At 38.0% G+C, this 13,081-nt stretch overlaps 1 protein-coding gene across 1 annotated transcript in view; it reads right to left on the reverse strand.

Moving 5' to 3' along the window:
- CRACR2B (calcium release activated channel regulator 2B) overlaps positions 1–13,081 on the reverse strand; it is a 49,356-nt gene that overhangs the window by 7,983 nt on the left and 28,292 nt on the right. The window contains exons 4-8 of the mRNA XM_072421693.1: positions 11,507–11,669; positions 9,427–9,573; positions 7,491–7,581; positions 4,917–5,012; positions 430–617 (exon numbers count right to left, since the gene is read on the reverse strand). Of these exons, the coding sequence (XP_072277794.1) occupies positions 430–617; positions 4,917–5,012; positions 7,491–7,581; positions 9,427–9,573; positions 11,507–11,669 (685 nt within the window). The remainder of the gene's footprint in view (positions 1–429; positions 618–4,916; positions 5,013–7,490; positions 7,582–9,426; positions 9,574–11,506; positions 11,670–13,081) is intronic.

Consider the following 13,081-nt stretch of genomic DNA (forward strand, 5'->3'; position numbering starts at 1 on the left):
ACACACACACACATATACATATATACACACACACTATAAGCTAGCGAAAGGGCAGACAAGGGGCAACCGTTCATCAGAATTGCCCAATTTCCCCACATCTGACTTATAACATGTTCTGCGCTGTCTTTTTGTGGAGGTGGCCATCCTAGTTGTGTATTGGATTTGCTTCCTCATGTCGGATCCTCCAGCCAGGATAACAGTGATCAGTATAGTAATGGCACCACCATATCCCATTTCATATTCCCTAAGACTAGCCATATACAGTTACACGTCTCTAGATACGTTTACATACCAGAAAGTATTAATCAAAAGGAATTGAAGAGAATAGGTACATTTTATCAGGGTAATGCCTAGGCATAAATATTCACTTTGTTTTAGTTCAGGTGCAGTTAATTGTTCTGGATTTTTTTTTCTCAGTTACAGAATTACCTTCTTTTGCATTCCTGCTCCTCTTGTTCTTGTTTGCGCAGCTTCAGCAGGCTCCTCTGTGCCTTTTCCAAGTCAGTTTTGCTCCTCTCTAGTTGCTCGATGAGGTCCTCATTTAACTGTCTCAAGCGGTCATTTTGAACTCTTGTCTCAAGTTGCTCACTGTTTAAAGATTGTAACTGATGCTCCAGCTGTTTTAGGAAATATGGGACAGAGGTCAGTACTGGGTTTACCACACATTGTGTAACATGAGCAACAATTCCCAAACACTGATGATACAAAAAGTGGGAGAAAGTGTAACAATAGCAAAAAAGAACTGGTGGGAATTAATTGAATTTGTTATGGAAAAAGCCGAAACATGCAGATGCCAAAAAAAAAAAAAAAATTATTATTACTGTTATTAATGTGTAACATGCTTTGAAATAACCCTCTTTACAGAAAATGTGTTGTAAAACTGTAAAATAGAGACCTTTGGGTGCCTGCAGACACTTATATGCTGTTTGGAAAATGGGAACTTCTTGGGTATCTTTCTTTGCCATTAGCAAAAATCTTTAGCAAGCTTAGATTGAACCCATGCTTGTAAAAGGCAAATACTTTGTCATACCTGCCCTTCAATGTCATATGCTTACCTTTTCCTTACCAGTCCCTTTGCCAGCAAGTGAATGATAATACCCCACATAAGCAAAAACCACAATTTAGCACTAATTTTTTTGTCATCCAGCCCAGACAATGCAGGCACCTAAAGAAGCTATTTGCCAGCGGACCAATAATCCACACATTGCCCCCATACTTAGATACTAGATATCTAATTTTACATTCTTCAAGAAATGGAATGTGAGGGCAGCATTAGGAAGGTAAGCATATGGATCCATGGGTGATGGCTTATTAAAGTGATCTAGTTGCTTTGCCCTACATGATCAAAGCACTGGAACCTAAAAGACACAAAGAGCTCATATAGTTAATGAGGGTGGCAGCTACAAACAAAGATATGAAAGGTGCATGCAGAGTTCATGCTGGGATACCAAGGGGAATTCATGAGATCAGAGGTATTTCCTGTATGAGTTGTAAGGTGTGCTCCTATCAAAGGCATATATGCCAGCTGTCTGCTTTGTAGACACTTTGTTCCTTCTACTTATGTCATCCACATATGTTTTAAAAAAAAGAAAATATATCAACCTCATTCATGCTTTATAGTTAACCAAACAGAGCACTGTGCAGCAGGTAAACACCACGTTAAAAAGTTGTAATTAAAAAAAAAGCTTTCAAAATGGCAAGCTGCTGAATTATTTTACATTTTAGATTATGTTTTTTTTGTAGTTTATATCCTTTGTGTATAGTATAGACCTAGGTTTATCGCAATATAAACGGCTACTGGAGTCAACCTATTCTGACTGTAACATGCATAATATCTTGCAATGGGCCAGAGGAACATTCTGATTGCACAAATCTATCTGTTTAGTCACTGGTGGTGGGAGAGAAAAGTACAGTCAGTCGCAAGGCTAGATTGTCTTGAAAGAAAGAATAGCTAGCAAAGAAGTAAGCAAAGTTTTCTATGTCCAATCTAATTTTTACTTTAATGGATTTTCCTAAAGGATTTTCCTAGCAGTCAGTTATGGGTCTGCCCATACACAGTAATTCTTTGGCCTTCAGGCTGTGCATGAACTAGAGCAAAGTTATCCCTTCAGTCCTCCAATTCTACAGACAGCGGTACATTTAGGAAAATGGCGGAAATGTTTAATAAAAATGGATATCCCATCACCATCGAAATTGATATCTCAATACTATGAAATGTTAGGCATAGTTTTTCTTCCCAAAGTTTATTACCAATTGTGTTGTACAAGATATATATTATAGTTTTACCCCAGTTTAATTACAATGTTCCTTATATATTGAACGTATTGACATTTTTTGTTTAGTTCTGACTTTACCATTGACTGAAATCTGGTGACTAATATATTGATTATTTTTGGAATTCCTGTTGAATCAAAAATAGCTAAAAATGGTCATGTGTATGATCAGCTTAAGTTGTATATAGACTACTCTAGCCCCAAGACCAATGTGCTGGGTATGGATGTTTATGATCAGACATTTACATAGATATATCGTGTTTCCACAAAAATAAGACAGTGTCTTTTTCGCACTAGGGCTTATTTTCAGGGGATGTCTTATTTTTTCATGAACAAAAATCGACATTTATTCTTGAACAAAAAAAAAAATCAACATTTATTTAAATACATTCATGTCACCACATTATGGAACATCATCATAACTCTCCAAACCCTGAATTCTATCTTGAATTTCTTGTAACTCTATTTCCTTTAGACCCATTTGCCCAATTTCTCATGTCTAGCAATAAAGCTTTTCTTAAATGAGCACCTATTGTCCATGTATTTATATATATTGTAGTCTATTTTTGGTGTAGGGTTTATGTTTTGAGCATCCCCAACAATATAGAAAAAACTTGCCAGAGCCTATTTTTGGGGTAGGTCTCATTTTCAGAGAAACAGTAGTTTTTTTTTCTGTAGATAATTATTGCTTTGTATACTCAACAACAACAACTATTTTACAATAATATAAAAGTAGAATATGTTAAACTTGCTCACACTGACATCTATGGCCTACTGTGGACAGGAGTGGCCACCACAATGGTTTTTTGTATTGCATGTTTGAAATTGAATTGTGGTAATTACTATCTTATCTCTTTCCTCTTTCTTTTTGTTTTGTTGGCACCCCTCTCATTTCATTGTATTTACAAGGATGACTTCCCCCACATAGTACTTTCTAGGATATCTACATCACGTATCCCAGGAGGCTGTATTCTCCATTTCCCCATGAAATGTTTATTATTTAGATTAGCCTCCATGGAAATAAGTTACAGGATCACATAGTATCAGATCCCTGGGCGTTATTGGGAGGCCCCGTGAAAGCACCAGGAGAACACAGGTGGATTCTGACAAAAGTGTGGGCACAGGACAGAACATGCAGCAGTAGAGAAGTGAGTGAGAAGAACGATTCCATGCAAGATTTGCAAGGCTTGTTATGTTTATGCAACTCAACATTACACCAAGGAACTTAATTTGAGGAATTATTTTAATGAGGGGATATAGAAGATACTCTTTATTATTCATGGCCGACATATGGTATGTATTGAGGCAGTGACTTGTAAAAAGCCCACACATACCCTGATTATTAGAGCCGATGTTGTAGGATAGCTCCTGACAATAACATAGCATACAAGTCAGTGTACACTATAAACACTACTGGAGACAGACCATTTGTTTGTAAGGTTTCTATAGAAGCAAAATCCTCTGAATGAGCTTAGCAAATGGGATTTCTATTTCAGTACATATACAATAAGGCAAAGTAAATACACATATACACAACACAGGGGAATAAATTCTTTTTGTATGTCAACAAATCTGCTTTGCAGTCAACCTTCCATGGCACGTTTTAATATTCTAAGGCGAATAGATAAATGACAGTACATTATAATGTTTACTAGGCCCTCCTTACCAAAGAAGTGGGAAGTTAAAACAGAAAGGAAGCCATCAGGACCAGATATTGAGTTCCAGAATTCCATATTACTATCTATGTATTCTGAGTTTTCAAAATATCACGGACCTACTAGACTGGAAAACATTATGGAGTGTACAGTTTATTTCTTTTGTTCAAGATAAGCAGGGCCTAACTGAGAACTGTAATTTATGCTTTCAACCTCCCACCCCCCATGTTTAAAATGCATCCTTTCAAAATATTTGGTTCATGCTATAGTTGGCATGTGCTTCCCATTCTATAAGAAGGTATGTCCACCACTTACACAAAGTTTCTTGCACCCTCCTATCTCCCAATAGATTCCCCTACTAGACAGATGGCAGCACCCTGTTTGCAGTGGTAGTTGGCACACAAAAAATGCATTTAATGTGTGTTACATATGTGGAATCTTTAAAAAAAATAATTAAACAACTTATAGGTGAGTAAAATTAGCTACTGGGGAATCCGCCTGAATCCTTCCTCTTTTACCATATGCCAAACATGAATAGATGAACAATGTGACTGTTTATATTTGGTGAAAGCCAGGAAAATTTAGATGACTCAGATGGTCAGAACTGTGTCTGCATTTCTGACTTCCTTCTAATAGAATTATATTATTATTATTATTATTATTATTAAACAGGATTTATATAGCGCCAACATATTACGCAGCGCTGTACATTAAATAGGGATTGCAAATGACAGACTAATACAGACAGTGATACAGGAGGAGAGGACCCTGCCCCGAAGAGCTTACAATCATATATAGTGCCAATTCTGAATACAAAAAACAGCATGCAGATCGGAGGTATAACTTTATGAGTTGCGCACTTGTCAAAATATTTTCAGAAATTGAGAAGCAATGGCAGACCCCATATTTATTCAGGACATGAATGCAATCTCCGTTCCACAGAAATGGATAGAATATTTCAAAACTGAACATAAACAGTGTTCTTTACCTGTCGCTGTCGCAAAACAATGCCATCAAGCTCTTGTTCCTTTCTAGTTAGTTCCCTCTGTAGAGCGGTTTGTCTGTCTTGCTGTTTGGTGAAATCCTGCACACAAGGAAAATATTATCAAACACGATGACAAATTTTACAACAGGGAAGGCTCTGCCTAAATACTGATCACATAGCATTTGGATTTTCTTTAGAAAAGCTTAATTAACTTATAATCAGTAACCAACTTGATTGGAATTAATTTGAGTAGATAGTTAGGCCTGTAATGTGCAGAGAAAGGAGCATAGGGGAAGGCCGACATGACTGGGCAGACAGGGATCAGACAGCAGGGGGGTTAAAAAAATTTTGGTCAGAAGTGAGCAAGGTGAAGTTTAAGGAGACGAAGATATAAGAGGGGTCAAAGAGTTAAAGGGTCAGGAAGAGGAAGTGTGTGGGGTGGTCATTTTCTGAAGAGACCGCGTGCAGGGAAAGTTTTTCCCACCTTCCCTCCCCCTTGGTTAGGTTTAGCAAGTTGAGTATGGGGCTGTTTGGTTAGAACTGAGGTGTGGGCGGTTGAGGTCCTCGAGCGAAGGGTGCTGGTTGGTTAAAAATGGTTATGGAATTAGGGACCCATCTACGGTATAGAGTTCCTGTTTTTGGATAATGGTGTTTGGTGGAAGTTGTTGGGGGGTCTGCACAACAATGGAATGTAGATATCATTCCAGAGCTGGGAGAATGGGCAGCACCCAAAAATGTATAATGTGGTGGCCTTCGAGGACCAGCATCCAATAAAGCTGATGGGTATCAAAAGGGAGGAAAGGAGGGCTATAGTGGTGGAATGCAAGTCTGTGTAGTTATATTCTGTCACAGTCAAGTTTACATTCCCACATTACATGTGGGAATGTGCGGTCCTTAAATGTGTTCAGTAGCTAGTAGGGGGAGTTGGGGAAATATTAACTCAAGAAGAGAGGATGAGAAATAATCCTTTATGTAACTACTTCAAGAGAAACATTTAAAAATCTGAGAAAGCTACAAGAGTGCATTTCATGTGATAGGCAATGAAAGTGGCTGAGTTGTGTGCCTGATAAGCTGGGTGTGGTGGAGACAAACACAATGTGGGTCTATTGGGAATGGCTTTATATAGAGTGGGTGTGTAGCCCTAAAAGCTGGGATTATTTTTCCAATAAAAAGGACAGCAATTTTGACTTTGTAATATGTGTTTTTGTTAAGTTTATGCCTGCACCTTTCAGCCACCACTTATGTAAGAAAGAAAAACTCAATGCAAGCGGCTAAATACACAATAGAAAAACATATATCAACTGTCAAGGACTTGTGGTAATGTACAAAACCAACATTAGATTGTCTTATCTAATCGAATTCTCTATCCAAATATTTATGGACTTAACAGTAGTTGTGCTAGATATTTTCTTGGCCAATTTCATACCCCAATATTAACTGAACATTGTTTAAATGCCACAACCCACCTTAGCAGGGTTTTTTTGTATCTGCATGAAATTCAGTGTAACTTGTCATCGTTTTGCATACATAAACCAATCAGAACATAAAACCATAGACAGGTGAAGTTATTCATTCTGGATACCCTGTGGCAACTGTCAAGAAGTCAGAGATAATAGGCCATAAGCAAACAGTCAGTTCCTGAAGGTGATGTGCTGGACACAGAAAAAAGAGCCAGTGTAAGGCTGTACACACATCAGATGATTCTTGGCCAAAACGAGCCGCAGGGCTTGTCCCGGACGAGAATCTGACTTGTGTACAGAGGTCATCTGACGCTGTTCATGGATCTGACCTGGGGGATCCATGAATGACAGAAGACGAACAACTTCAATGCAACTGAAAGGAGGAGAGTGCAGCGGGGTGCTACTCACTCCTTCCCCTCCCTTCCCTCTCCATACAACACAACGGTGCTGTATGTACAGCGCTCGTTCATTCATTTTCAGTCTTTTGTTTTTGGAAATGATCGTGAAGGATCGTTTCAAATGACAAAAATCTAGTGTGTGTGTGCACTCTAAGGATCTCAGCAACTTTGGCAAAGACCAAATCATACATCATGGCTAGACAGTTGGATCTCAAAAACAGAAGGTCTTGTGGGGTTTTGCCAGTATACAGTGGTTAGTTCCTACAAACCGTGATTTTCCTGGTGAGATCCGACAGAAGATAAACTGTAGCACAAAGTGCTGAAAAACTTACTAACCAGGATGAGGTCTTGTGGAGTCCATGCCTAGATGGGTCAGAGCTATTTTGTGGCTCAAAGGTGACCTACCATACTCCAATTACCAAATCACTCTTTTTACTGCCTTGAGATTAGTTGGGAGTTACTAACATTATCAGTACTAATTATATATTTTTATTTAATGTTACATACAAGAAAACTAGACGAATGTCACATCATTTATCATCTTTATTAGTTTGTGGATACACAAAGGAACCTAGATGATGAGAAGTAAATGCCCTTTCTCATCCTAAGCACAAGGGCCATCATTAGGCTTATCCTGAATTTATTAAAATAGCTTCCATTGTACTTTTGGGGCCCCTATGAAGGCAGCATATCCACCAACATTTATGTCTGTATCGTACCTTCCTGAGGAGTCGCTCTCTTTCTACTTTGATCTGCTGCTCCATCTCTTCATATAGACTTCTCACCTCTCGTCCGTGATCCGTTTCTTTCCTGTAATGCAAACAATTTACGAAAGATGAAAAATGACAGCAATGACAGAAGTGTATCACCAATCAACAAAAAGTGCACATCTAGCTATCAAAAATAATATATTTCTTTCTGAAAAATTTTTGTTATCATAGGAGGCTACTTGTTTCTTGGGTTCTGTATTCCAATACAAACTTATAGACATACAAAATTTAAAACTGCAAGTTTATCCGCACACTTGATATACATATAGGAGACATTTTCCACATTATTTCAATAATTTAAATCAGCATCTAAAACAATGCAAGGCAGATACCACACAGGAGCGCATGTTTTGCACCTGCATTTCATTATTTTTATATGGATTGTTTTATTTTGCAACTGTTCTGATCAATTTGCAGTTTCACATTTGACTATATGGATCGGACATTCTAGAAAAAAAAAAAAAAAAGGGAAATTTATATGAAAATGCAAAACCCACTCAACTCAGGACAAGAGCTATACTTTAAATCTCTTAGATGCATGAATACTTTTATTGATCTACCTAATAAGAGATAGACCACCTGGGTTCCTCCCTCTAAGAACCAGTGGACCCCATAGATCCACATGGACCCTAGTCTACATCCAAGTGTTTTCCTTCTCGCAACAAGAAGGGAGTAGTACACAAGTTTCTGCAGTGAAAGTTACCATGTAAATCCCATCTCAGTTTTCCCTATCACAGGAATGTGTCTTTGTGTTAATTTGGAATGTTGGTACCTATGTTGAGGGCTATGAGATAGTAAATGCATTTAGTAAGTCATATTCTGCGTCCTATAATTATCTTTGTTAGAACTGGAACAAGTTTTACATTATGTCTGCAAGTACAGTTTTATAATTCACAGACAATTGTTTTACAAGTTAACATCATTCCTCCTGAGCAGTTGTGTATAACCAGTTGAGTAGGTTTTTTTTTTTTTTTTTTTGAGAAGCAAGACGTATAAATGGGCAGGACTAACTCCAGAGTTACAAAATAATTGATGCTCATGGTTTACAGGTAGACTTGTGTGTATTTTACTAAGTGTTTTTTTCTTATATTTAAAAAACAGTAATTCTTATAAAAAAAAAAAAAAAAAAAAAAAATCAGATGCCAGTCATACTGACCAGTTCTTTACACCTCTACTTGGAGAACTTTTTTTTATTGATGACCTTTTTTTATATCCCTGCTTATGGACACTTTCCCCTTCATATATAGTCTGCTTGTGTGTTAAGTTAATCATTTTTCATTTCATCTGCATACCATCTCTATATTTGCCTAAACAAGGGAATAATAAACTTTCTTTAAAGCTTGAATCTGTAAAAATTTTAGTAAGTTCCTAAAGGGTATCTCCTTCAATGACTTTCCTTTTTATTTAGTTAGGTATTGGCAGCAGATTTGGGTGTCAAGTTCTTATAGTTAAGCTTTCAGCTTCAGAAACCAGGACATTATTGTAGTAAACACTAAAACACAAACCAATTGTATCACTAGAATATAAAGTCTTTATATAGAAAATGTACATCTATAGAAACCTTTTGTTTCAGCTGGACTTCTTTAAATTGTTTTAGCTAAATCTAGGATGTTTAGAAATTTGGTTACTTAAAGTTCTCCAATCAATAATAAACCTAAAAATAAATAAGTTTCATACCACTGGATTTATATTTACTTCTAAAGTAATCATACACTTTGGAGATTCAACCTTTTTATATTCTAAATTCAAACAGTTTAGCCCCAAAATATTGAAGACTAATCAACCAAAAACCAACTTGTTTTTAAAAAAACAAGACTTGTAGTTTTGGTTCTAAGAAGTGCAGAATGCATTGCCAGGTAAATGCAGTTTAGTGGAAGCATCATACCTTTTTAAAGCTTGTTCCAAAGTCTCTTTTTCATGATGCACGTCCCGGATATAAGAGGAAACACGGAAGAGAAACTCCTCAAAGTTTGCTAGCAGCTCTGGGCGCTCCTTGCGTAAACGGTTCCACAGTTCTCTGAGATCCCTGTGTCTTGTGGAGGAATAAAAGCATGTTTTGTTTTTTGAGATTTTTTCAGATAAGGTGGGTACTGTGTTTATCAAGTGGAAATGAAATAATATGGGTGCTACCAGCCTAAGGACAATTAGGAGGAAAGCAGAGTGAATGTAGCCAAAAAAAACTTGGCACGTACATAAGTATGCCTTAATTCTCAGCTCCTGTTCTGAAAGCTCAGCAACACTAAATTTAGATTTTTAGGGTTCTTTGTATAATAATGTATGTATATATATAAAATAAATATATATATATTTATATATACATAAATAAATGCACATACACATAAACACATACATAGACAATACATATTAAAGAGGAAGTATGGTTAAATAGTAAACAAAGGTATAGAAGTTATAAATGAATTTGCCTGTCTGTAAATATTATTGTCCCTGCCTGGTCACACACTGGTTCTAAAAGCATTTCTCTAGATCAGCTAATATAGTTAACTTTAAGGTATGCTTCTGGTCATGTGCAAAGTCTTTTTGCCCTCTATTCCCAAACCATACTTAAAAAGTGACACCGTTGCAGCTTTGATTTATGGACTCCTAACCTTTAAAGAAAAAGTTGATCCCTGGCTTATTCTCTCCTTTGATGACTGTGATGTAAACCTTAATGCCACAGCCCATGGTTTAGAGCAGGGGTCGGCCAGATACTGCCTAGCCGGTAGTTCGTTCCGGCTTAACAAACCGCGGGTTGCGGGCCAGATCTGCCAGGGGGTGTTAGGAACTACCGGAGCCGCCTCCTTGCTGTTGCTACCCTATTTACCGCGGCCGACGTTGATATTCTGCCGCCGCGGTAAATAGGGAAAGCTCCCTGAAGGTAAATCCCTCTCCTCCGCAATGCATTCATAGGGGAGGGATTTCACTTCAGGGGGCCTTCCCTGGTGGTGGGCAAAGCCATTAGGGCGGGACTCAGAGTCCGGCCTAATGTACTCCCACCCACCCCATAAATGGCCTAGTGGCCATAAAAGTTTGCCGACCCCTGGTTTAGAAAATCAGCAACACAGCAACAACCTGCCCACTATTTTGTGTATAATATTATTATCAGCAATAAGAGAGCTGGAGATCCACCAAACGGAACCCCAGAGCAGATCAGTTGCTGATAGCTGGAGCCCAGATACTGGCCATATCATTTATTAAGAGTCGCCTGTCCTAAATCAATAGGCGTTACATTAGTACTGATGCCGTTTTCTTTTCAGTTCAGCCAGTCACAATCTGTTTCCCTTGATCAATATGTGCTCACTTTTTTATTTTTTATTTTTTTAGGATTTTTGTGTAACAATAGGCATTCAAGATTCTTGGAAGCATACGCATTTAATGGAGGGCAAAGGCTTTCCGGAGCAAAGGGTTAGATAACAGGAGTACACAACAAAAGTTGTTTCCTTATAGTAAGGCATGTACTACTGTTATAAGTTATTGATTATTGTCTGTAAATTGTGTTGGAAGCTTCTGGGTCCTATAAACAGAATATTTAGGTCACGTGGTATGAAAAATCAGGTAAACATTTTAAAAGCAGATAAAAGCACCACCTGCTGGCTGCCTGTGAAAGTGTGAAATAAATATGCAATATTTCTTATTCACCAGACGACTTATTCACCAGCTTGTCCAGACGACTGTCCTTTTAGAACCACGGACGCCAAACGAGGAACGATCGTAATGAGAACCAAGGGGAGAGAGCGCAGCAGGGTGGCGCTCTGTCGTTCTCCCCTCCCCTCAGAGCAGAACGACAATTATTGCAAAAAAACTGTGCATCGTAATAAAGGAGATTTGTAACACTATACATCCCCTTCACCTATTGGCCATGTCCTTCCTGCGGACCTTGCAGCCACCTTTACAGTCATGTGTGACATTACTGTATTTATAATATACTAAAGCATATTACATAATGCATATTAGATTCAGAGACTTACTCTTGGAATATGCGAGCAGCTCCCATCTGATCCATAGCAGCATAGAAAAGCATTTCTTCTGCATCATCTTGCTCTTCATCTGACCAGCCAGATTCAAATGTTTCCTCCATTATTGGTCTCTCTTCTTCTTCTCCATTAACCATATTAACCCCTAGTAATTTACCTAACAATGAGAGGCAAAAGAAAAATTAGTATACATGGTGGAAAAGACTCTGAAAAGTGAGTTTCTTGTTATGTCTACATAGGATTGGGAGTAATAAAGCTGTGATGTCCCATGTGGAAAACATTATTTCTTGCAGCTGGAAATGGTCAATGATAGTAGCAAACTACAGGAAATGTGATGTTTACAGCGCTGAGTCAGTGATCACACAGCCCAAAGGAAATCCTTAGCAACATACTGCATTATACTTCGCAAAGCAAAACAGAAGGAAATGTTTTTCTTAGAATTTGGATAGAAACTACGGAACAAAGAAAGCAGAGGAGATGTGTTTATTATGGTGGATTCTTCAAAATCTGAAACTCATAAAAACTATATTAGATGTTCATGAATTGTGCTCTTTAAATTACTTTATAAATGGGCCTTGGTAAGGCCATTCCGCAACTTATTAGTAAAGTATAGCAGTGTATAGTACTATACAAATGTCCTGAGTGCTTCACTTTTTAGAAATCCACAGCAATAAAACCTCATCTGTTTCAATGAATACTAATAGTAATACAATGTTAAAAAAGGGCTGGAAGGAACAGAGGATATAGTCTCCACACCATTATTAATTACTCATAAATGTGGACAATGTTTTTTTAGTTCTCCAAGACTGGAGAATAAAGACATCATTGGAGAACCTGTGTGATCTATAACTTATTTTTAAGACCTAATAAGATCCAGATTAATATGTCCTAAAACACCAAACCTTAAAATTGAAAGGGGAAGGAGGGGTACTATATTGGCATATACTGTCAACCAATATACTTAACCAATATACTGAACGATTCTCCTAAAATAAAACAACCCTCCCCAGCCTGCTTCGCTCTTCACCAGCAAAGCCAAGCTATTGTGAAGCTCCATGGCGTTGGAGATTACATACCACAGATTTGTGATCAGGCAGGGCTTTATTGCAGAAAAGGACAAGTGATGTCTCTTCTGCAATAAGCATTCTTACCTGCCTGATCACTTGCTACAGTTGGAACATCTCAACTTCCCTTGTGGCAGGTGCAATGGAGATACGTCATCCTGGCCCAACTAATAAAGATGGCCAAAAATCGCAACAAAGAAGAGAAGAAGGAAGAAAGTGGGAATTCTTGCAATGGAACAGTGCCAGGTGAGTATACCAGGGTTCAGTTCTGCTTTACTGACTTTCCCTCTTCTTTTCCGGATACTGGACAGTGTTCCAGTCTGTAGGCTGGCCACTGGGGCCTACACATCACATTCTAGGAGAAAAAGAGATGGGACCACTTCTCATGGCTGGAAGCAGTAGGTATTTCCCAAAAGCTCCAATAAACCAAAACTTTGGATCCAATGAGAAAAAATGGCTGCTGCCATGAACACAAACGTGTTTAATCCATTAACAGACTCCTGGA

This window comes from Pyxicephalus adspersus, chromosome 9, assembly GCF_032062135.1.
Source record: "Pyxicephalus adspersus chromosome 9, UCB_Pads_2.0, whole genome shotgun sequence".
NCBI classification, from domain to species: Eukaryota; Metazoa; Chordata; class Amphibia; order Anura; family Pyxicephalidae; genus Pyxicephalus; species Pyxicephalus adspersus.